Raw genomic sequence first — 25,980 nt, 5'->3', positions numbered from 1 at the left:
TGTCATTCTGCCATTATAGTATAATGTGGTATTTTGAGTAGAAAAGGCAGAAATTAGATATTTTCTTCAAAATCACCAGACTGTTTGCCACTTAGGCATTAATTAATCGTCCTGTCTCCAATTAATCAGGTATGCATAAATAAAAGGAAATACAAGTTCTTTAATCATATGGGATTTATCCAGTCCTTTGGATTTCTTGAAAACTACAGCAACATCAGCAACATCCAGTTATCAATGCTACGATTATTGGTCGCACTAATAATTAGTCTGTGATGACAGTAAAAATGGGAGCCACAATTCAGAAACCACATATGGTCAAATATGCTAAAAAGATTTAAGCAGTTAAATCCTATTCTTACCATCTTTAGATTTTAGATTTAGATTTAGAGATACAGCGCGGAAACAGGCCCTTCGGCCCACCGAGTCCGCGCCGCCCAGTGATCCCCGCACATTAACACTATCCTACACACACTAGGGACAATTTTTACATATTACCCAGTCAATTAACCTACATACCTGTACGTCTTTGGAGTGTGGGAGGAAACCGAAGATCTCGGAGAAAACACACGCAGGTCACGGGGAGAACGTACAAACTCCGTACAGACGGCGCCCGTAGTCAGGATCGAACCTGAGTCTCCGGCGCTGCATTCGCTGTAAGGCGGCAACTCTACCGCTGCTCCACCGTGCCGCCCGTCTTCACTGAGCTCCCACACGTTCAATAATATCACTCATTTTAACAAGAAACTACAATATTCCCATCATCACCTGAATCTTTGAAAACATGTCATGGCATTTTATTACCTCTTGCTTTAAAGTTTTATTTAGCCGCCAAAAAGCTTTTATATCTGTGCATGCATGTAAAAAGGTAACTAAATCAATTTACACTGAATACAAACCTTGCAGCAACTTCCTTGGATGGTAGACAGATGGGTGCAATATAATTAGTGAAATTAATAGGTTTCGACAAATGTAACAAAGCAATGTCACGATTAAGGTTCTTCTTCCAGTCATATTTTGAATGCACAATGATTTTGTCAATCTTCACAATTCTCTCTCTGCCTCTCTCATACCTGCAGGGTGGAGGAGTCAGAAACAACAAATGTTAATGACAGAGTGCAAGAAATAGTGGGGAAAAAAGTAATAAAAATTAAGAAATAATGATCAGTGCTTAAAAAAAGGCAGCCCTTTGGCAGTGACATTCCTGGTCCAAAGCGCCTTGCATTCACAACCCATTACACACAAAGAGGCATAATGTGCTGATAATTGCCCCATTAACCCATCTGGACTCGCACACTGACAAATATTCCTTTTGTTCTTTCTACACCTCTCTTCTGAAAACTAGCCCATTTTGCTTTCTTCTCCAGTTCCAACAAATGGCCCCAGATTTAAGACATTGACTCTTTTATAAATGCTGCCTGGGTATTTGCAGTATTTTCTGTTTTTATTTCAGATTTCCAACATTTGCAGTTTCTATTTTTGTTTTCTTTCTTGGTTCACTTTTACACTCATTGCCTTTCCTTAACAAATGCCTTTAGTTTCCACCTAGAGTCACAACTGTGAACTAACATGGATAAGACCAAATCTGAGAAACAGCATCTATATACTAAAACTCTCGTTTGTTTGTTCCTGTACTACAGCCAAAACGGTACAGGATAGCGCGACAATTTTAGGCCCACCTTACTCACCGTCGTCCCTTTGGTGCTAATGGGTTTCATTGAAATTGGTGTTACATTTTTTAAGTTATTCGCCTTTTAAAGTTTAAATCTATCTCCTAGGGGGGGAGGGGTGGAGGGAGGGAGGGAGGGAGGGGGGGAGGGAGGGAGGGAGGGGAGGGAGGGAGGATAAGGGGTGTTGAGGGGGATGGAGTGGGGGGAGGGGAGGGGGAGGAGAGGAGGAGGGGAGAAGAGGGTGCTGCACCAATGCAGGAGAGATTTGGGCCAATGGGTCCACTTGGTCTAGTCACTTTTAAAATGTTGTTGTCTAAGTTCTGGCGGAACATATAAGGTGAATAGGATGTTAGATGCTTTGGCTGAAATTAGATGTGATAATAACTTGTTAAAGCTTCAGTAGAGCTGGGAAGGATAATGGGAAAAGGGTTGGTAGTTGGGTGTAGTTTGACTGGATAAAATATCAAAATAATATCTTAAGTTTCTAGGTGGATGATAATGGGTACCTATTTTGGACTGCTAATTGCTAGGAAGGCAACATGTTGTGCAGATGATAGACATAAAGAGTTGGAGTAACTCAATGCGTCAGGCAGCATCTTTGGAGAAATAGGATGGGTAACATTACGGGGAGGAACCTTCTTCCTGTCCTGACCCAAAACGTCACCTATCCTTTTTCTCCAGAGATGCTGCCTGGCCCCCTGAGTTACTCCAGAACTTGGTTAATAAGTTGATAAGTTATAGGAACAGAATTAGGCCATTCAGCCCATCAAATCTACTCTGCCAAGTTGTCAAGGGTTAGGGGGAGAAGGCAGGAGAATGGGGTTGAGAGGGAAAGACAGATCATGGCTGATCTGTCTTTCCCTCTCAACTTCATTCGCCTGCCTTCTCCCCATAATAGACAATAGACAATAGGTGCAGGATAGGCCATTCAGCCCTTCGAGCCAGCACCGCCATTCAATGCGATCATGGCTGATCACTCTCAATCAGTACCCCGTTCCTGCCTTCTCCCCATACCCCCTCACTCCGCTATCCTTAAGAGCTCTATAATCCTTGACACCTTTACAAATCAAGAATCTGTCAATCTCTGCCTTAAAAATATCTATTGACTTGGCCTCCACAGCCGTCTATAGAGCCCAAGTCTTTGGTACAAACCAGCAAAAATCTGCAGCTCTTTGTTTCTACTATATGTTATGGAGACGTCCTGGCAGAAAGGACTGCAGCTGTTTTAATAATCAATTGTCAAAGTTAACTGTACTATGTATGTGCTTTCCTGGTAACTAAATTTTGTCTTGTTACTGTGAGACCCAGGAAGGATGAGGAGCAGCAGAGACTATTTTAAAAGTGTTTATCAGGTTAAGGAGCTATTTGTTTTGTTACTGTGAGGCCTGGGCATCAATAAAAGAGAGGCAAGATCTAGTGGAGCAACCATTTTGAGTATTACTGCGGTCGAAGGCAGAGCATAGGCTGTGGTGAAACTTGTGCTTTGGGGATGAGAAAGCAGAATCAATATAAGGCAAAGCAGAATTTTTCACTTTAATTCATTTGTTAAAAGTTTCAGTGATGGCAGTCAGGAAGTGGTGTCCTCTTCCTGTGAGATGTGGGAAATCAGGGAGAAGTCAAGTGTTTCTGATAACAATATAGGAAGTGTGTCCAACCGCAGTTCCATTAAGACCGCATGGATCAGTTCAAGTGGCAGCTGGACAGATAGAGGAACATAAATTCAGGGAGATGGTCACACCATAGATACAACCAGATGGCTGACTGCCAGGTGAAGCTGGTAAGTAATGCAGAACTCTTGTGTGGCAATCTCCTCTCAAATAAGTATATAATCTTTGATACTATTGAAGGTAGACACAAAATGCTGGAGTAACTCAGCAGGTCAGGCAGCATTTCAGGAGAGAAGGAATGGGTGACGTTTCGGGTCAGTCTGAAGAAGGGTCTCGACCCGAAATGTCACCCATTCCTTCTCTCCTGAGATGCTGCCTGACCCGCTGAGTTACTCCAGCATTCTGTGTCTACCTTCAATTTGAACCAGCATCTACAGTTATTTTCCTACACATTTTGTACGTAAATAACTGCAGATGCTGGTACAAATCGAAGATATCACAAAATGCTGGAGTAACTCAGCAGGTCAGGCAGCATCGCAGGAGAGAAGGAATGGATGATGTTTTGGGTCGACCCTTCTTCAGACAGGACTTTTCGGGTCGAGACCCTTCTTCAGTCTGAAGAAGGGTCTCGACCCGAAATGTCACCCATTCCTTCTCTCCTGAGATGCTGCCTAACCTGCTGAGTTACTCCAGCATTTTGTGATACCTTCCTAGACATTTTAATACTATTGAGGTGGATGGACTCACAGAGGCCAATAGTAGCCACAGATAGAATAGTCGCACATCTAGCTCTGTTGAACAGTGGGACATGGCTCAGTCTCAGCAAGCCATATTGATCGGGGGATATGGTTAGACAGGCGTGTCCTTGGCCGCAAGCCAGTCTCCAGGATGCTGTATGGCTCCCTGATTCCAGGATCACAATGTCTCTGAGTGGTCAAATGAGAGAGTGAACAGCCAGAGGGAGGGATCCATGTTGATACTAATGAAGAAGGATGAGGTCCCACAAACTTAATTTAGGGAGTTAGGAAGTACTGTAAGTTAAAAAGCAGGACATAGGGTTGTAATCTCAAGATTGTTCCCTGTGCCATGTGCTTGCGATAGAACAGTTAAGCAAGTAGCTATGAAGCTGGTGCAGAAGGTAGAGCTTAAGGTACAAGGGTCTCATCCAGGACAGTTGGGAATTGTACACAAAGGGCAGTTTATCCTGGTAGACTGTCTGCTAGTGCTAATCAGGTTTTATCATGGCAGATAGTTTGGAACCAGAGTAGAGGGCAGCAAGTGGAGGGATTGAGGAACAGTAGAGGTAAGGACAAGTAAGTTTGAAAGAAAGGAGACAAGCCCAGGTTAATGAGCACATTGGGGCTGATGAGTCAAAGTGTATTTATTTCAATCCATGGAGTTTTACAGATAAATAATTTAGGGTCTAGATTAGTTCTTGGAACTATAATGGTGTCGCTATGAAAAAGACTTGTTTGAGAGAAAGGCAGGAATGGCAGCTCAATGCTGGGATTCAAAATGCTTGAGAAGTAAGGTTTACCAGTGATGGTGAAGGTGGCAAAAAGAAAGAGATTTTAAAAAGCTAGGGTGTTGCACTACTGATCAGGGAGAATGTGAAAGCGGCCCTCAGAGAGGAGATGCTGGAGGACTCACCCAGTGAAGCATTATGAGTAGAGCTCGGGAACAAGAAAGGTGCCGTCACAGATATAAAGGCAGATTATAGACAGATGTAAAAATATCAGGGTTGTTGTAGCAAGTCGAGTAGTGCGGTAGGTGACTTTAATTTCCCCAATATTGACTGGGACTTCCTTGGTAGCAGAGGCTTAGATGGGACAGAATTAATTGAGCGCATACATGAGTGTTCCTCAACACAGTGTATAGATAGTCCAACCATGCAGGGGGTGCATTCTAGACTAATTAGCATGGCTCAGGGGATTATTGTTTCAGTGGGAGACCATTTTGGGTAAACTGATCATATCTTGGTAAGTTTTCAGATGGTTATGTAAGGCTAAGAATGGACTTTGGGGAGGAAAGTGCAAAAGCTGTGAAAGGCTAAGTAGGCCAACAGAAGTAGGCCAAAGCTGGAGAGAGCAAATTTGGAGGAGTTCTTATTGGTAAGAACACATCCGACATATAGGTGTAGTTTAAAAGGCCACCTGGTCAAAATTCAGGACCAGCATGTTCCTGAGAGGAAGAAAGGTAAGGATAGCAAGGTTAGGGAACCCTGGGTGACCTTGTGACTTTGCAAATTTAGTAACAATGAGAAAGGAAGCGGAAATAAGTAAGGTTTCGGAAGCTGAGGATGGACAGGGGTTTTGAGGAATATACAGGAATCAGGAGAGAACTTAAAAAAATGAAGGCTATACCTGAACAGAATCTGCTAACAGATTAATTATTTTAACATGCAAAAACATGAACCTCATTCAATATTCTAACAAAAAATTCAAAGTAAGTTAAACCATTACAAAAGGCCTCAATTGTGTGGTGGTTCGTGAACTATGGCTGAGATGGATTATGGACAGTTGATAAATGTGCATGCATGAACACTGGGGTTAGAGATTGTTACAATCTTGATAATGTTCCAGGTATAAAATGGGTTCAAGCAAATTGTTATTGCAAGACGACTTGCACTCAAGCATTGGCCTCGTGACTAGGCTCCAATGCTTAGGTGTTTCTGCTTGGGTTCGATTATCAATATGTCCAGGAGGGGCCAAAGCTCACTGAAGAATCCTTCAAAACATTGGGTATTTTAAGGTAGAGGTTGATACATTCTTGATTAGTAAAGGCGTGAAAGGTTATGAGGTGCTGCAATGTTCCGGTTACCCAGATCAACTTGTGCCTCAACCAGTAGTCAATGTGAATGCGGGAAGTTGCAGAGCAAGGAGGGGAAAAGACTGGGAGCTTCATGGCTGTTCTGGAACCAGCCTTTCCCATCTTCCCTTTCCCATCTTCCTTTTCCCATCTTCCCTTTCCCATCTTCCCCTTCCCATCTTCCCCTTCCCATCTTCCCCTTCCATTTCCCATCTTCCCCTTCCCATCTTCCTTTCCCCTTCCAATCGGCTTCCCACTTGCAATTCCTCAGCAGTCACCTTCACCATCACTGGTAAACCTTACTTCCACTTCTATCACCTCACAATATTTCAGTGATCCATTTTACTGCCAATAGACAGTAGGTGCAGGAGTAGGCCATTCGGCCCTTCGGCCCTTCGAGCCAGCACCGCCATTCAATGTGATCATGGCCAAAAAGGATCATGCCAATCCATTCAGAGTAATGAGAAAGAAAGATTTGCCTTTATGTTGTAATTGTCATAATGTCAGGAGATCCCAACACATTTCACGGTCAATAGGTGTAGTCACTCAGTGGGAAACTACAGTAAAACTCCTCTCTCCTCCAACTTTAGACAGAGAGTGGTGAATCTGTGGAGTTCATTGCTACAGATGACTGGAGGTCAAATAAATCAGCCATGATTGAATGGTGGAGTAGACTCAATGGGCAGAATTGCCTAATTCTGCTCCTATGTTTTATGCCTTAACTCCAATAATGGGACTTCAGTGGTGTTGGAATTAACAGATTTTTTTATTATTGGGCCTTACACCAACTAACGATCAAACACTCCTTTACTCCACTTAGTTTGCACGTTAGACAGTACAGACATGGCACGTCTTACATAAGGGTTACGTTCCGTGAACCCTCGCATTCGTCAGATTTTACGTAAGTCAGAATCACCTTCTAACTACGTAGAAATAAAGAACTGCAGATTCAGGTTAATACACAAAATGACACAAAATACTGGAGTAACTCAGCAGGTTAGACAGCATCCTAAAGAACATGGATAGGGGATGTTTCAGGTCGGGACTCTTCTTCACACTGAATCAGTCTGCTGAGTTACTCCAGCACTTTGTGTCATTTCACCTTAAAACTAGATGCCAATGACACTGGTCTCCGCCAGCGAGCTCTACTTCACCAGCTGGTGCACGGTTGATGCAGCTGTTGATGCTGTCCACCGCCTCCCTTGTTCCCGCTTGCCTTCCCAGTGTCGCACTAGCAGTGGCCGAAACTAGAAGAGCAGTGAGCCCAGGCGAGGTTTTTATAACTATGAAGTGGATGGTAAGTCCTCGCCATCCTCCCATTGCAATAACACAAATCATTCACGAAACGGGATCAGCTATTGTGAATTGTTCACGTAAGTGCAAATTTAGGTAACTCGAGTGTTAAGTAAGTTGGGGAGTGCTTGTCGTATAATAATATATCCAACGAACCTTGTGAGTTTGAAATGAGAGGGATACTTGCATGCATTGCAGACCCTGGATCCAGCTGCAAACCTGGATGGTATTCCAGACTGAAGTGTGAGCTTGAGGCTGGACTATCAGGATCTCTGAACCATCAGATGCTAGCTTATCAAAGTTCTACTGTAAACTGTAACTAATGTTTTCACACAGCAAGGTTCTGTAAATATCAAGCTGATCATGACCAGATCATCTATGCTTGTACTAGTGATAGGTGTATTACTATGAACTAGAACAATAAGAAGAGCTGATCTCCTCATAGCATGGAGCCTTGTTTGTTCACATAATTAAAGATGAGTTTGAACTTTGTTGTTTTGGAACTTACGCAGCTCGAACATGCTTTCCAAGACGGACAACTAGATCTGTGGGTGAGTAGTTCTTATTCCATGGTGGATAGAGGATGCAATGTGCAGCAGTAATAACCCACTGGTCACTCAATAGACTTCCTCCACAAAGCAGTTGCTGAGGACTTTTTTGGAAGAGCATCACTTGCCTGTGAAAACATTAAAAAGAAAATCTGAGCCGAACAACTGCCGCAAGATTATTACTTAAAATTGTCTGAGAGCAAATTCTTTCATTTGGTCCAGAAATGCAGTGGATGGCTTTATGTGAAAATATGGATCAAAATAGTTAGCATGAGTCAGATTATTCATTGGGTCTTTGTTATTGTCAGGTCAGATCTGATGTAAATGGAAAGAGGAAGAACTTGTATTGACATCGCATTTAATTATGCTGAGCATATCCTCGGGGTTCTGAAAAGAGCTTGAGCTGTGTTGGAAAGTCAAACAGCTAGATCCTGTGTTTGATCCCATGTTTGATCCCTGGGTGTGTACTAAGTTACCCCATTAATATTTAGGAAAATAACTGCAGATGCTGGTACAAATCGAAGGTATCACAAAATGCTGGAGTAACTCAGCGGGTCAGGCAGCATCTCTGGAGAGAAAGAATGGGTGATGTTTCGGGTCGAGACCCTTCTTCAGACTGAAACATATAAGATAATTAGGGGATTGGACACATTAGAGGCAGGAAACATGTTCCCAATGTTGGGGGAGTCCAGAACAAGGGGCCACAGTTTAAGAATAAGGGGTAGGCCATTTAGAACGGAGATGAGGAAGAACTTTTTCAGTCAGAGAGTGGTGAAGGTGTGGAATTCTCTGCCTCAGAAGGCAGTGGAGGCCAGTTCGTTGGATGCTTTCAAGAGAGAGCTGGATAGAGCTCTTAAGGATAGCGGAGTGAGGGGGTATGGGGAGAAGGCAGGAACGGGGTACTGATTGAGAGTGATCAGCCATGATCGCATTGAATGGCGGTGCTGGCTCGAAGGGCTGAATGGCCTACTCCTGCACCTATTGTCTATTGTCTATTGTCTATTGACCCGAAACGTCACCCATTCCTTCTCTCCAGAGATGCTGCCTGACTCACTGAGTTACTCCAGCATTTTGTGATACCATTAATATTTAGTCTCAGCCTCTTAAAGGAGTGAGGAGAAATATCAGTCGTTCCACTTCTGATGGTGAACCAGATACTCCCAACTGGAGGAAGCAGATAAGACAATGTGAGGTCTGGCCAGGGCTAAGTATTCCCTGCCAGCTCTCATTCCCGGGCTGGCTCACACAGAATGGCCATGGGAATACCTAGAGAGCCCACTGAGCAGTACTCCAGGGTAACGTAGTCAGGGATTGAAATACTATTCAACGGTGACCTGATCAAATCCTGACCAACATTTCATTCTGTTTACTCTGCACAGAAGCAGCTGTGAAGTAACAGAAACATTGTTCTATGTAGCTTAGCACTGGCCTTTCAGCCCCACACCCTTGCCAACCATTAATCACCCCTTTAAATGAATTCCATTTTATTTTCCCAACATTCCCATCAACGCCCGCTGAATTTTCCCACTGAGCTGCTATACTCTAGACTCTAAATTAACTCTCCAACTCACCACATTTTTTGATATGCGAGTGAAAAATGGAGCATGCAGAGAAAAATGATAACGTGTAAACTCCACTTGGACAGCACCTGAGGTCAGGATTGAATACAGACCGATGGAGCTGTGAAGCAGCAGCAGCAACAAGCAGTACGCCATTGTGGAATGAATCCACAAGGCGACAAAACCAGTCTTTCACCCTCCCAATGTCTCACCCTGTCTCATTCCCCACTAATATTCCTGTCACCTCCCCACATCCCCATCAATTCTACCACCACCTGCAATAGAGGCAATTTAAAGAGGTCAATTAACCTCCTAACCTGATCTGGAAGGGAAGCAGATCACCTCTGGGGAAACCTACCTTGTCACAGAAAGAACCTGCAATCTCTGTCCAGGCAGCACAGTAGGCCAGGATTGAACCCAGGCCACTGGGGTTGCGAGGCAGAAGCTCTACCATTTGCAGCACCATGCTTCTGAAGATTATGCTCCCCCACCCCCGTAAAGAAAGTGTATAATTGACCAGGTGTAAATGGTAGCATTAATGGGATGCTTCACTCACCAAGGTGCACTTCCCACTTCAGCATCCTCTCCATTCACAATCCGGCTTTTCATCGATTCCATCAATGACCTTTCCTCTGAATCCTTTATGTTCCGGCGCTCAAACAATGGCCTCAGCCCACAATCTGTGGTCAATGAAAATAGTTGAGTTTGACTGCGTCTACAGGTCCAAATTGTAACTCGCCTTTGTACCAGATGTTAGAACATGTCTGCCAGAATAATGCTAAATCCTTCATTGCCAGTTTCTTAACAAGGTATCTTGATCTCTCTTTGAGCTATCTTGGAGTGGAAGTCCTTGTGTCGAGAAGGGAGTTAATCCACAGGTCCAAGATAGAATTAGATAGTGGAGGTTTCGGTGGATTGAACAACAGGTGGGAGCTAGTGTAAGAAAATAACTGCAGATGCTGGTACAAATTGAAGGTATTTATTCACAAAATGCTGGAGTAACTCAGCAGGTCAGGCAGCATCTCAGGAGAGAAGGAATGGGCGACGTTTCGGGTCGAGACCCTTCTTCAATCTGAAGAAGGGTCTCGACCCGAAACGTCGCCCATTCCTTCTCTCCTGAGATGCTGCCTGACCTGCTGAGTTACTCCAACATTTTGTGAATAAACAGGTGAGAGCTAACCCATCGTCCCTAATGTGTAGCAGGTCGAAGGGTAATTTAATTAGAGAGTCAACATACTCAGGGTATATTAAGCAGAGAGTAGGTTACACAGAGGGAGAATGTTAACCTATCTGTTACTCTGATACTCATCAGGCTAAACATAGTTTATTTAGAGTGTGCAAGTTGACACATCGCCCTTGGGGGATATTAGCTAGTGGGACGGAGTTAAACCACCAGTTGAAGGATAGATTAGGCACTGTGGTTGGGGCTAAATCATTCCTCTGAAGGTAGATTAAATTGAGAGTGTGTGTTTGCCTGCCAGACCAAAGGTAGTTTAACCAATTTCAACAATGGATTAATATAGTCTAAAGATAGATTAAGCAGTGAGTTGTATTTAATTCACCAGTTTAAATCCAAAAATATAAGGAGGGGAAGAGTGAATTAAAAAGGGATTGGAGTTAACTTGCAGGTCTAAGAGTAGATAAACAAAAGGTGGATGTTAACTTAGCTGGGTGAGGGTGGATGGAGTGAACGCAGCACTCAAAGGATAGTGTTGAACTAGTTGCATAATGGTGGAAGTTAAACTGTACAATAAGGGTAGATTAGGTGGAGAGTGGGTGGGTTGGGTGGACTGTATCTAACAAATAGACAAAGGCTAGATTATGTAGTCCGAAGAAGGATTTTGACCCAAAACGTCGTCTATTCATTTTCCTCCAAAGCTGCTGCCTGATCTGCCGGATTCCTCCAGCACTTTGGTTTTTTGCCAGATTAACTATCTGACTGGATGCAGTGCATATTCTAATATCCAAATAAATCTGCAGTGAATTAGTTTCTTTAACTTGCTGATCATGGCCTGTAGATGAGGTGCCAGGGATCAGTGGCTTTTCCAGTTTGTGACCAATTCCACAATTATATATATTTTTTTAAAGTCTGAAAAATTTAGGCACTCCATTCTGCAGCAGTCTCAGAGGTGCTGAGGGTGATTCCAAGGCTTATTACACCATTATTCCGGCACTTAGTCAACCCAAGAGTAACCCAGGCAAATCTAATTGGAATAATTTTACTGATTCTAATCAAAAGTAGATTAATTCTTCATTCAAACAACAATATTAAAAATTCATCTGAACTTACCACACTCTCCTTTACCAAAATATTTTGGACTGAATGAGGGCTGAAACTCAGTCTTCATTGTTCGACCAGCAAATGTATCCTGAGCCTCTATCTGTTCCAGGGTTGGTTTTTCAAATGGATTCCAGAGATCATCTTATGGATGGAAAGAAACATTGTTAAATACGCACTACCTGCCTGATTCAGAAAGTGTCAATGGATCAGAACCTGGAAGGGAGAGCTCCTTATGGGCGGCACAGTGGCGCAGCGGTAGAGTTGCTACCTTACAGCCCTTACTGCGCGGTTCTGACTGCGGGTGCTGTCTGTACAGAGTTTGTACATTCTCCCCAGGACCACGTGGGTTTTCTCTGAGAACTTCGGTTTCCTCCATACTCCAAAGACGTGCAGGTTTGTAGGGTTTTTTTTAGATGTAGAGATACAGCGCGGAAACAGGCCCTTCGGCCCACCGAGTCCGCGCCACCCAGCAATCCCCGCACATTAACACTATCCTACACACATTAGGGATAATTTTTACATTTACCCAGTCAATTAACCTACATACCTGTACGTCTTTGGAGTGTGGGAGGAAACCCAAAGATCTCGGAGAAAACCCACGCAGGTCACAGGGAGAACGTACAAACTCCGTACAGACGGCGCCCGTAGTCAGGATCGAACCTGAGTCTCCGGCGCTGCATTCGCTGTAAGGCAGCAACTCTACCGCTGCGCCACCGTGCCGCCGTTGGCTTGGTAGAAATGTAAATTGTCCCTAGTGTGTGTAGGGTAGTGTTAATGTGCAGACTCGATGGTCCGAAGGGCCTGTTTCTGCGCTGTATCTCTAAACTCTTGTAGTATTATTCTAGCTAAGAGAAAGACCTGAAAGTTAGCAAAAAGAAATAGGCCAAATTATGTGGATGCATGGGGCAAGGCAGATGGGAGATGGTTGTGAATCTTTGTAATTCTTCATTTGTATGATCAAATAAAAACTGAATGGTAAGTATTTTAGTTGGGAAAGGAAGGAGCAATCAACTTATTCTGATCATACGGAGGAGGCTATTGACACATGTAACCAGCGTGAGGAATGTGTAACTCATGTGTAACACGTAACTCATTTACATGTACAATGTAAATTAGTTCCCAATGTTAAGTACACTTCTCTCCGCTTTATTACTCTGGAGATACTATTGCTCATTGTTCCAAAAGAAATAGCAGCAGAAACAGTCACAGAGCTGTGCAGCATGGAAATAGGCCTTTTGGTCTAGTTCGACCTTGCCGAGCTAGTTGTCCAACTGAGGTAATCTCACTTGCCTGTGCCTGGTCACTATCCCTCCAAATCTTTCTTTTATCAATGTAGCTTTCAAAACAGACTTGAAGCTTGGTGCAGCCAATGCCAAGGCCCTGTGGGGGAGGACCACAGTCTAGGGTCCTTCTGCTGCTGGACATGGGGGGCAGGGTGGGGTGGAGAGAGACGCCCCTCCAAATAAGGGATACTGTGTAAATGTCTGTAAATGTAAGTAAATGTCTGTACATTTGGAAGTGAATGCCTGTATCGAATGTGTAACCTCCAGAAATGTCGGATGGGTTTGTTAAAAAAGATGTTCTGAAGCAAATATTTATTACTTGAATAAAGTATTTTTTGATATTAAAATTTTTAAAAAACCACAAAAAAACGGACTTTTAAATGTTGTAATTGTACCAACCTTTACCAGTTCCCCAGGCAGCTTGTTCTGTAAAGACACCAGTTTCCAGGTGGAAAAAGTTGCCTCTCGGGTCCCTTTTAAATCTTTTCTTTCTCACCTTATACCTATGTGCTCTAGTTTTAGACTACCCCACCCTGAGGAAAAGACTGTGTGTGTTCACATTATCTATGCCCACCTAACCCATTATTTGTAGATCTGTTGGACCAGGTTGCCAAGCATTCACGGTTCTCTGGTAGAGAAAATTCCAAATAATTCTTTGGGATTCTCCATGGGGATCAGGTAGAATGGTTACCTTGGGGTGGAGAATCAGCTGATATGATCAATGATAGAGAAGGCTCAAGGATAACTTAGACAGCTGGGTTATTTCCAGAGATTCACCACTATCTCCAAGATTTCAAAGAATTATTGATCCTTTGATAAAGCATAGAATACAGCACAAGAGCCACAATATCTGTGCCGAATATGATGCCTGTACACGATCCATATCCCTCTATACCCTGTACGTCCACATACCTATCTAAAATCCTTTTCATCGCCACTATCGTATCTGGCCCCACCACCACCCGTGGCAGTGCGTTCCAGGTTCCACCACTCTCTTTTAAAAAAAAACATGCCCCGCACATCTCCAATAAACCTTACATCTCTCACCTGATTGCTCTGCCCTCTGGTGTTGGATATTTTCATCCTGGGAAAAAGATTCCGACTGTCTACCCTATCTATGCCTCTCATCATTTTATATACTTCTATCAAGTCTCCTCTTGTCCTGCAACGTTACAGAAAAAAAAAATCCGAGTCTATCCAACCTCTCCCTGTAGCTGAAATACTCCACCTCTGCCCCCCTCTCCAAACCCTGCACATCCTTCCTGTGGACCAGACTGCACGCAAATGCAGCCTAACCAAAACCCTGTAGAGTTACCTCATGACTTTGTGACTCTTATATTCAATGTCCCTAACAATGAAGGCAAGCAGAACATGTGTCTTCTTTACCACCCTATCTACTCATGCTACCACCTTCAGTAAGCTGTGAACGTGAACGCCAAGATGCTAATGCACATAAATGCTATTAAGGGTCTTGCCATTAACTCTCCTTACATTCAATCCCTTGAGGTGCACATGTCACATTTGCTCAGATTAAACTCCATCTACCATTTCTCCACCCATTTCTGCAGCAGATTCATATCTCACTGTTTCTTCTGATGGCATTCCTCACTGTCTGTAACTCCTCCAATTTTGGTTTCATCAGCAAACTTACTCACCAACTCATCCACATTTAAGTCTAGGTCATTTATATGTAGTTCCTTGTATTCTCTCTACTTCCTTTCTTAAATGAAGGAACAACATTGGCCACACTCCAGTCCTCTGGGACCTCGTCTGTGGCTAGAGAAGAAACTAAGATCCTCGTCAAGGTTCTGCATCAATAAGATCCTCTTCAAAGTTCCCTTGTCCTCATCAATAACCTGGGATAGATCCCATCTGGCCCTGAGGATTTGTCCACCTTAATGTTCTTCAAGAGCCTCAGCACTACCTCCTTAATCTCAAACTGCACTGGCATATTTGTATTCACTATGATCTCGCTATCCTCCAAGTGTTTCTCCTTGGTGAATATAGATGCAAAGTACCTCACCAACAAACATCCTCCAACTCCAAGGATAGACTCCCTCCTTGATCTTTGAATGGAGCGCAAGAGGACGAGGGGTGATCTTATAGAGGTATGCAAAATCATGAGAGGAATAGATCAGGTAGACGCATAGAATTTCTTACCCTCAGTATGGGAATCAAGAACCTGAGGACATAGGTTTAAAGTGAAGGGGGAAAGATTTAATAGGAACCTGAGGGACAACTTTTCCACGCAAAGGGTGGTGGGTATGGAATGAGCTACCAGAGGAAGTAGTTGAGGCAGGTACTATCGCAACATTTAAGAAACATTTAGACAGGTACATGGATAGGACAGGTTTAGAGAGATATGGGCCAAACGCAGGCAGGTGGGACTAGTGTAGATGGAACCTGTTGGCCAGTGTGGGCAAGTTGGGCCGAAGGGCCTGTTTCCACGCTGTAAGACTCTATGACTTATTTGTGGTCAATGCTAGCTCTCCAGGTAGATTATTAGCCAATTTACCACAATAGTTGAGTTCACAGTATTCTGTGTTTGTCATTGGGTCGGTAGTGTGACACCAGACACCATCTCCATCCTGGTCTGGATTCCTGCAGTAGTTTTCTTCCAGGATTGCTGTGGGAAAATTCTGCATGGTAAAATTGTGGCTGTGAGGAAATTGTGAGCTCCAAGCTTGGCAAACTTTTCCACTTTTCGTTACATTCAATGTTCCTTGGTAGTAAAATCCTTGATTTGGAACACAAGGAGTAGATGGCTTTTGTTCTGGTGGTTGAACTGGCAATGGCGGCAACGTTTCACCTGAAATTAACAAAAAATGTGTCAGATTCAACTGAACATTCCTAGTCTTGACTTGGGTGCATCTCGTGACGCATCGAGTGGAGATGCAAGCTCAGGGTCCAATCCTGAGTGGAGTCTATGGAGTTTGCACATCCCCTCTGTGACTACCTGGTTTTACTTGGGTTCCCCCACATCCCAAATATGTGCTGGTTGTGAGATTAATTTTCTGCTGTAAATTGTCCCATGTGTGTAGATAGGTGGCAAAATGGGGAAGGGTGGTGGTGGGGATGTTGGGCTGGATTGATGCGAATGTGTGGACAATTAAGTTGGTTTGCATTGGGTTCGTGTGAAAGTGGGAGGTTGATTGTCAGCATGGACTCGGTGAGCCAAAGGACAATTTAGACTTTAGAGATACAGAGCGGAAATAGGCCCTTCAGCCCACCGAATCTACGCCGACCAGCGATCACCCCGTACCCTTTATCATGTATCTGTATACTGTGGATGGCTCAATTGTAATCATGTGCAGTCTTTACACTGACTGGTTAACCCGCAACCAAAGCTTTTCACTGTACCTTGGTGCACGTGACAATAAACGAAACTAGACACTAACACTATCCTACACTCTAGGGACAATTTTACAATGTTACCAAAGCCAGTTAAACTACAGACCTGTATGTCTTTGGAGTGTGGGAGGAAACCGGAGTACCCCAAGAAAACCCACACGGTCACGGGGAGAACGTACAAACTCCATACAGACAGCACCCACAGTCAGGATTGACCCGGGTCTCTGGTGCTGTTAGACAGCAACTCTACTGTGTGGTTCAAGAGGAAATTGAAAGCTACTGTAAACCAAATCTTCTCCACACTAGGGCTTTGATGTGTCTAAATGTCTTGTGCATAAAAATCTTCAGTTTGCTGATTCAATCTTAAAAAGCCAGTGATGCCGAGTGAACAAGTAGCTTAAAAAGATGTAACACAGACAAAACAGATCACTTCACTACCTGCTCTCTCACATGCAGTAGAAGGACTCCCCGTGGGGATTCAGTGCAGAGTAAATTGCTGATTCCGTTCCTTTAAATCAACAGCATTATCAGTCAAGGAGTTACCAGACTGGGGAGGTCCCAGGTCGGTTCTCTGCTACCCGATCTCAGTCGTGACAGCATAGGGCAAAACTCAGCATCTTTGGGATCGGACACGGATGGGCAAAGAACAAGTTGTCCAGGATCCCCACGCTTAATTACCCTTTAGACGCCCTTTTCAAACCACTCTCATCTGAATGTATGGGTGGGGACAGGATTAAGTCTGTCTGTAACCAAATTCCACCATCCCAATATTTTATAATCCAATCGCTTAATGTCTCAACAAAAAAGAATTTGGACAAGGTACTGGCCTCTTTAGTAAAGAACTGGACCAAGTGGACCCGTTGGGCCCAAACCTTTCCTGCATTGGTGCAGCACCCTCTCCTTCCCCCCTCCCCCTCTTCCCCACACCCCTCTCTTTCACCCCACTCCCCTTCCCCTCCCCCCTCCTCCCTTCTCCTCCCCCCCACTCCATCCCCCTCAACCCCCCTTATCCTCCTCCCCCTCCCTCCCTCCCTCCCTCCCTCCCTCCCTAGGAGATAGATTTAAACTTTAAAATGTGAATAACTTTAAAAATATAACACCAATTTCAATGAAACGATCCATTAGCACCAAAGGGACGACGGTGAGTAAGGTGGGCTTAAAATTGTCACGCTATTGTGTGCCGTTTTGGCTGTAGTTCAGGAACAAACAAACAAACAAGAGTTTTAGTATATAGATGGGTGTGGGGAATAAGAGAGACGATTGTTCAAATTAAATAAAATAAATATATTGAAAAACAAGCAGAAATGCTAATGGTCATATGCTCTTATATAAGGCAATATTTGTTGGAAATTGAATTAACTGGTCTCTTCTAGATGGTGCTATTTCTTGTGTAATCTCTGCTAATCCCTCTAGTCGTGTTCCTGCTCTCCTGAAGAATTGGGACATGACATTGTTTCCCATTGCAAATATGATAGAGTAACTCTCCTTCTCCGTTTCATATTTTTACAAACCTGTGTTGAAGTCTCTCTGTTATTGAATGAATGAATAAGTTTGTTGGCCAAGTATGCATATACAAGGAATGTGCCTTGGTGCACATAAATAATTAAATATTAAATAAGTTAAAATATACAGATAAGCCACAAAATAAGCATCTCTTAAAAACTCTGCATTTATAAATCTGGGATAATAAAAGCTGAAAAATATAAAGTGGAACACACCGCATCGAGGAATGTAACAGGCTTCTATTTTAACTGATGGGTCTTTAGTGTAGCACCACGGTCCTCTTAAGCTGTCATTTGGATTCCGGCAGTAGTTATTAATGAGGTCAGATTCGTTGTGCGTCATTGGAGTATATCTGAAAGTACAGACATCAGTGATTGATTAGTAGTGAGAAGAAATAAGTGATTGGTTGCTTGCAATCCAGTCATAGCTCCTGAACAGGAGGCACGCCCAGTTCCATGCCGTTTACCGCTGCTGCTCCGATCTCTCCAGCATCTCCTTCATGAACACCGCAAGATCTCTAGGCTCTCACTCGAGGATGAGTAGGTTCTGCGGCCACGATGGAATCGTAGTTCAGGATTTGATCCACGCACCTTATTTGAATACTTCCAACATTCATTTGTACAGATTTTTCTTAAATGTATTTTTATTAACTCTCAGGGCTTTCTTTCCCTGTCCAACTTCTCCATTCACAAAGCTCAGTCATGCGCACGGTTCTCTCTCGCGTACCATTTGTTCTCGACACAATGTTCAATCTACTTCTGCATTGTGGGTTCAGTGTGTTGTACAGAGTAATATTGAAACTACACCCTCAAACAACATTACACCTCACAAAACTACTTTGTATGAAATATATACTTCCCTTTCCCATGGCATTACTTCCCACGCCAATGAGAACAATGCACTAGCTCTCCTTCCAATAATATGGATTTTCACCCGCTCATTATATCTTTTAACTTGATACGTGGGCAGGAGCATCGTTTGGGATGTTCTGTCCATTCGCAAAGGAGTGGCTGATGCCTTGCAAATAATGCTAGTTTTTGCACTTCGTGCAGCTTTCTTCGAGGATGATAATTCTTCGTTCCACAGTGTTACAGTTTTCCCCCAACTTTTCTCTCACCTTCTCCTCGTTGTTGCGGCCCAGATTCCATGCCTTCTGTCCTGAATCTGGGCCGACTGTCAGCGAGATGACTGGGGCTACACACAACATTGCTGATGTCGTTCAGCTTAGTTACACATGCTACCTCCCAAGAGATCCCCAGAGAGACTGCTCAAGAGACAGCCTGTCCAGGACTCGATTGTCATGAAACAAAGTCCAACCCAGCAGTCTTTTATACTAAATCAATAGCCAACAACTTGTTGTGCAGAGCCTTGATATCATTCAGAGGAAGCAGAAAGCTGGAGATACCTGCCTGACCACCCAGATGGCAAATGATGATCGGAAGAGAAAGGCAAAATAGAAAGGAAGGTGGGAGTAGGATGAAGAAAGCAGGGAGAAAGGATCTAACAGCTCTTGTTATGTGTTCGATCCAGATCGCTGGTGCAATCTATGTGGGGTTTTCACTGCTCTAAGCAGCATCCCACAGGTGTTCTGCTTCCTCCCACAACCCCACAGTATGCTGGTAATTGGTTCTGTAAATTAACCGCCTAGTGGAAGGAAATGGGAAAAGAATCAAAAGGGAGTTGATGAGAATGTGAGAGACAATAAATTGCAGGTATCCAGGGAAATAAAGAGAGGGGTAAGGGGATTGATGGGTCATTATAGTGGGAGTGAACTTGATGGGTGAATAGCCTCCTCCTGTGCTCTAATGAGTAGCTAGTAGAATAATAATAAATAAAAGGCTGCAGTCTGGATTGATGTCCCATACTTCTTTAGTTCATTCACGTCAACCTGGGTGTCCTGCAATATAACCTTTGGAACAGCACAAGAACAGGCCCAATGGCCCACAATGTCTGTACTGAACATAATGCCAAGACTGTCTTTATCTCCAGGCACATAATCCATATCCCTCCATATCAATGTGCCTTTCCAAAGGTCTCTTAAATGCCTCTATCGTACCTGTCTCAACCACCAACCCTGGCAGTTTATTCCAGGTCTCGCCTCCCTCTGTGTGAAAAGGTTGCCCCTTACATTTCCCTTAAACTTTGCCACTCTCACATTAAAGTTACGCCTGGGAAAAAGGTTCTGACTATCCTATGTATGCCTCTCGTAATTCTATATATTTAGACAATAGACAATAGACAATAGGTGCAGCAGTAGGCCATTCAGCCCTTCGAGCCAGCACCGCCATTCAATGCGATCATGGCTGATCACTCGCAATCAGTACCCCGTTCCTGCCTTCTCCCCATACCCCCTCACTCCGCTATCCTTAAGAGCTCTATCCAGCTCTCTCTTGAAAGCATCCAACGAACTGGCCTCCACTGCCTTCTGAGGCAGAGAATTCCACACCTTCACCACTCTCTGACTGAAAAAGTTCTTCCTCATCTCCGTTCTAAATGGCCTACCCCTTATTCTTAAACTGTGGCCCCTTGTTCTGGATTCCCCCAACATTGGGAACATGTTTCCTGCCTCTAATGTGTCCAATCCCCTAATTATCTTATATGTTTCAATAAGATCCCCCCTCATCCTTCTAAATTCCAGTGTAAACAAGCCCAATCGCTCCAGCCTTTCAACATACGACAGTCCCGCCATTCCGGGAATTAACCTAGTGAACCTACGCTGCACGCCCTCCATAGCAAGAATATCCTTCCTCAAATTTGGAGACCAAAACTGCACACAGTACTCCAGGTGCGGTCTCACCAGGGCCCGGTACAACTGTAGAAGGACCTCTTTGCTCCTATACTCAACTCCTCTTGTTATGAAGGCCAACATTCCATTGGCTTTCTTCACTGCCTGCTGTACCTGCATGCTTCCTTTCATTGACTGATGCACTAGGACACCCAGATCTCGTTGAACTCCCCCTCCTCCTAACTTGACACCATTCAGATAATAATCTGCCTTTCTATTCTTACTTCCAAAGTGAATGACCTCACACTTATCTACATTAAACTGCATCTGCCATGTATCCGCCCACTCACACAACCTGTCCAAGTCACCCTGCAGCCTTATTGCATCTTCCTCACAATTCACACTACCCCCCAGCTTAGTATCATCTGCAAATTTGCTAATGGTACTTTTAATCCCTTCGTCTAAGTCATTAATGTATATCGTAAATAGCTGGGGTCCCAGCACCGAACCTTGCGGTACCCCACTGGTCACTGCCTGCCATTCCGAAAGGGACCCATTTATCCCCACTCTTTGCTTTCTGTCTGTCAACCAATTTTCTATCCATGTCAGTACCCTACCCCCAATACCATGTGCCCTAATTTTGCCCACTAATCTTCTATGTGGGACCTTGTCGAAGGCTTTCTGAAAGTCGAGGTATACCACATCCACTGACTCTCCCCTGTCAATTTTCCTAGTTACATCCTCAAAAAATTCCAGTAGATTTGTCAAGCATGATTTCCCCTTCGTAAATCCATGCTGACTCAGAATGATCCTGTTACTGCTATCCAAATGCTCAGCAATTTCGTCTTTTATAATTGACTCCAGCATCTTCCCCACCACTGATGTCAGACTAACTGGTCTATAATTACCCGTTTTCTCTCTCCCTCCTTTCTTAAAAAGTGGGATAATATTTGCTATCCTCCAATCCACAGGAACTGATCCTGAATCTATAGAACATTGAAAAATGATCTCCAATGCTTCCACTATTTCTAGAGCCACCTCCTTAAGTACCCTGGGATGCAGACCATCAGGCCCTGGGGATTTATCAGCCTTCAGTCCCATCAGTCTACCCAAAACCATTTCCTGCCTAATGTGGATTTCCTTCAGTTCCTCCATCACCCTAGGTTCTCCGGCCCCTAGAACATTTGGGAGATTGTGTGTATCTTCCTCAGTGAAGACAGATCCAAAGTAACGGTTTAACTCGTCTGCCATGTCTTTGTTCCCCATAATAAATTCCCCCTGCTTCTGTCTTCAAGGGACCCACATTTGCCTTGACTATTTTTTTCCTCTTCACGTACCTAAAAAAACTTTTGCGATCCTCCTTTATATTATTGGCTAGTTTACCCTCGTACCTCATCTTTTCTCCCCGTATTGCCTTTTTAGTTAACTTTTGTTGCTCTTTAAAAGAGTCCCAATCCTCTGTCTTCCCACTCTTCTTTGCTATGTTATACTTCCTCTCCTTAATTTTTATGCTGTCCCTGACTTCCCTTGTCAGCCACAGGTGTCTCTTACTCCCCTTAGAGTCTTTCCACCTCTTTGGAATAAATTGATCCTGCAACCTCTGCATTATTCCCAGGAATACCTGCCATTGCTGTTCTACCGTCTTCGCTGCTAGGGCCTCCTTCCAGTCAATTTTGGCCAGCTCCTGCCTCATGCCTCTGTAATCCCCTTTGCTATACTGTAATACTGACACTTCCGATTTTCCCTTCTGCCTTTCCATTTGCAGAGTAAAACTTATCATGTTGTGATCACTGCCTCCTAATGGCTCTTTTACCTCTAGTCCCCTTATCAGATCAGGATCATTACACAACACTAAATCCAGAATTGCCTTCTCCCTGGTAGGCTCCAGTACAAGCTGTTCTAAGAATCCATCTCAAAGGCACTCTACAAACTCTCTTTCCTGGGGTCCATTTCCAACCTGATTTTCCCAGTCTACCTGCATGTTGAAATCTCCCATAACCACCGTAGCATTACATTTTTGACACGCCAATTTTATCTCCTGATTCAACTTGCACCCTATGTCGAGGCTACTGTTTGGGGGCCTATAGATAACTCCCATTAGGGTCTTTTTACCCTTACAATTTCTCATTTCTATCCATACTGATTCAACATCTCCTGATTCTATGTCACCCCTTGCAAGGGAATGAATATCATTCCTTACCATCAGAGCAACCCCACCCCCTCTGCCCACCTGTCTGTCTTTTCTATACGTTGTGTACCCCTGAATATTCAGTTCCCAGCCCTGGTCCTCTTGTAGCCATGTCTCAGTGATCCCTACAACATCATACTTGCCCATGACTAACTGAGCCTCAAGCTCATCCACTTTATTTTTTATACTACGCGCATTTAAGTACAACACTTTAACTTCTGTATTTACCTCCCCTCTCACATCGGTCACAATTGGCCCTGCCCTTAATTTCTTTTCCCCTCTAGAACTTCTGTTTCCATTCTTCCGAGAGTCTTTTGCAATATCTCCTGTATTCCCTTTTTTTACCTCATCTTCATATTCACAATTTGTTAACCCCTCCCCCCCACTACTTAGTTTAAAGCCACAGGTGTCACACTAGCAAACCTGCCTGCCGGAATGTTTGTCCCCTCTGCTGTTAAGATGTAACCCGTCCCTTTTGTACAAGTCACCCCTAGCCCAGAAGAGATCCCAGTGGTCCAGAAATCTAAATCCCTGCTCTCTGCACCAGCCCCTCAGCCATAAATTCATACCCTCTATCTCTCTGTTCCTGGCCTCACCAGCACGAGGTACCGGTAGCAGTCCAGAGATAACCACCTTCGACGTCCTACTTCTCAGTGTTTTTCCCAACTCTCTAAACTCCCGCTGTAGCACCTCCTTCCTCTTCCGCCCGACGTCATTCGTGCCCACGTGCACAACGACTTCAGGTTGATCGCCTTCCCTCACTAGGATTTTCTGAAGCCGGTCCGTGATGTGTTGAACCCTGGCACCAGGGAGGCAACAGACCATCCTCAAGTCCCTCCTGCTGCCACAGAATCTTCTGTCCGTCCTTGCAATTACTCTGCAACCAGGCGAAGCTGTCTCAGTCACTTACTCTGGGTTATGTGGATAATTTCTTGACCAGCTCTGACACTCCTGGCCGGACGGCACCCGTAGTCAGGATCGAACCTGAGTCTCCGGCGCTGCATTGGCTGTAAGGCAGCAACTCTACCGCTGTGCCACCGTGCCGCACCTTTACAATTACCATTTCTTTACCATTCCATTTATTTGTCTGGCCACCTTCAGGGAGTTATAGACTTGGACCCCACGATCCCTCTGTACATCAATGCTGCTGAAGGTCATGCCATTAACTGTATATTTACCCCTTACACTATGATCACCCAAAGTGCAAAAAAACTCACACTAGAAAATTGGATAGAGAACTGGCTTCCTGGAAGGAAGCAGAGGATGTTGGTGGAAGGTTGTTTTTCAGACTAGCGATCTGTGACTAGTGGCGTGACTCAGGGATCATGCTGGGCCCATCGCTGTTTGTAGTTTATATCAATGATTTGGATTAGAATGTACAATACATGATTTAAAATCCACGGCTATCTCATGAGAAAGGATGAATTGATAATCTTTGGAGCAAAAAATTGCAGATGCCAAAAATCTGAAATAACAACAGAAAATGGCAGAAGCATTCAGCAGATGAGAAAGTTCCAGTCCAGAAAGAATTAACTGCTTTTCATTATATCTGTGGGAAAAAAAGTGAATTAACACCATCAGGCTGAAACAAAGCATGCGAGAACTTGCAATTACTCTGCAACCAGGCGAAGCTGTCTCAGTCACTTACTCTGGTTTATGTGGATAATTTCTTGACCAGCTCTGACACTCCTGGCCGGATACCGTTATTGAAACATTGCCCCTATAATTAGAGCCAATTTCTTGATAACATTGTGCTGAAAAGGAAGCAAAAAAAAACAACAATTTTATCAAATGTTGTTTCTTTTTAACAGAGCCAATTTGTATGAATAGCTTTTGTTCTGGGGAGCAGAAGATCCAAGAGTTCAGCTTGGCTGGCCAGGGTTATCGGTGCCTTAACCAGGATGCGCCTTATTGCAGCATTGTGGGCTTCTCAATGATGTGTCTTTTGTTTAGTTTAGAGATACAGCACCGAAACAGGCCCTTCAGTCTACTGAGACCAGCGTTTCCTATACGCGAGCATTATCCTACACACTAGGGACCATTTACAATCTTTACCAAAGCCAAGATGTATGTCTTTACCAAAGCCAAACGTGTATGTCTTTAGAGTGTGGGAGGAAACTGGAGCACCAGGGAGAAACCCACACGGTCACGGGAAGAATGTACAAACTCCGTACAGACAGCACCCGTAATTAGGATCAAACCCGAGTCTCTGGCGCTGCAAGGCAGCAACTCTACCGCTACGCCACCTTCTCGCCCCAATGAATTATTGCCAATGGCTTATTTTCAGAAATCCTTTGACTCCCTCTTCACTTTCATCTGTGGCCTGTGAGAGGTTGTTGCTGTGCATAATCTCAGGATGTGGGCTATCTTTTTAGAGCTGAATCTCCTGTCCTTCTCCTCGGTAATAGTAGCAAAGAAGGTTTCTATTAATAAGTGGGTTTCCAGAATTTATCTTATTAAAAATAAAACTAATAATTCATTCATGATTTTAGGATTGCTTTCATTGAGGATGACCATAAAGAGGAGTACTGAAAATATGATAGATCAACTGGAAAAAAATATTTATGGTGACGATGTTGAAGATGAACAACATACTGGAAAACCTTCATATTTTTTTGTAGATGTCACCAGAATTGTGGCATTGTGAACAGTGGGGAAGTTTACAGAGACTATGTTTATAAAAGGAAATGGATTAACTTGGGAAGTAAGCCAAGGAATAGCAGTTGGAACTTAACAAATGAGACAAGTTTGGGGTGGCACGGTGGCACAGCTGTAGAGTTGCCATCTTGCAGCACCAGAGGCCAAGGGTTCGATCCTGACTACAGGTGCTGTCTGTATGGAGTGTTGGGTGTACCTTTTGGCTTGTCAAACTAGGGCAGGACTTACACAGCGAATGGTCGGGCCTTGGAGAGTGTTGTGAAGCAAAGAGATTTTGGGGCACAGATATACAGTACCCTGAAAGTGGCTTAAAAGGATATCAACAATACCAACGCTCAAAAGAGTCATGTGATATGTATCAATAACGACCGACTGGTGGGACTAACATTTGTGGTGATGAAGTGCTTTAGGAGGTTGGATATGGTGCATATCAACTCCTACCTCAGAGAGAACTTGGACCCATTACTATTTGCCTACTGCCTCAATAGATCAATAGAGGATGCGATCTC

The 25,980-nt window shown here is 43.9% G+C and overlaps 1 protein-coding gene across 1 annotated transcript in view; it reads right to left on the bottom strand.

Moving 5' to 3' along the window:
• f2 (coagulation factor II (thrombin)) overlaps window positions 1-25,980 on the bottom strand; it is a 50,151-nt gene that overhangs the window by 5,480 nt on the left and 18,691 nt on the right. The window contains exons 5-11 of the mRNA XM_078415089.1: window positions 24,462-24,567; window positions 18,116-18,252; window positions 15,562-15,855; window positions 11,773-11,904; window positions 10,039-10,162; window positions 7,884-8,051; window positions 897-1,070 (exon numbers count right to left, since the gene is read on the bottom strand). Coding sequence (XP_078271215.1) covers window positions 897-1,070; window positions 7,884-8,051; window positions 10,039-10,162; window positions 11,773-11,904; window positions 15,562-15,855; window positions 18,116-18,252; window positions 24,462-24,567 — 1,135 coding nt within the window. The remainder of the gene's footprint in view (window positions 1-896; window positions 1,071-7,883; window positions 8,052-10,038; window positions 10,163-11,772; window positions 11,905-15,561; window positions 15,856-18,115; window positions 18,253-24,461; window positions 24,568-25,980) is intronic.

This window comes from Rhinoraja longicauda, chromosome 18 (genome assembly GCF_053455715.1).
Source record: "Rhinoraja longicauda isolate Sanriku21f chromosome 18, sRhiLon1.1, whole genome shotgun sequence".
In the NCBI taxonomy this organism is placed as follows: domain Eukaryota; kingdom Metazoa; phylum Chordata; class Chondrichthyes; order Rajiformes; family Arhynchobatidae; genus Rhinoraja; species Rhinoraja longicauda.
This window is presented reverse-complemented; position numbering and strand designations above follow the sequence as displayed.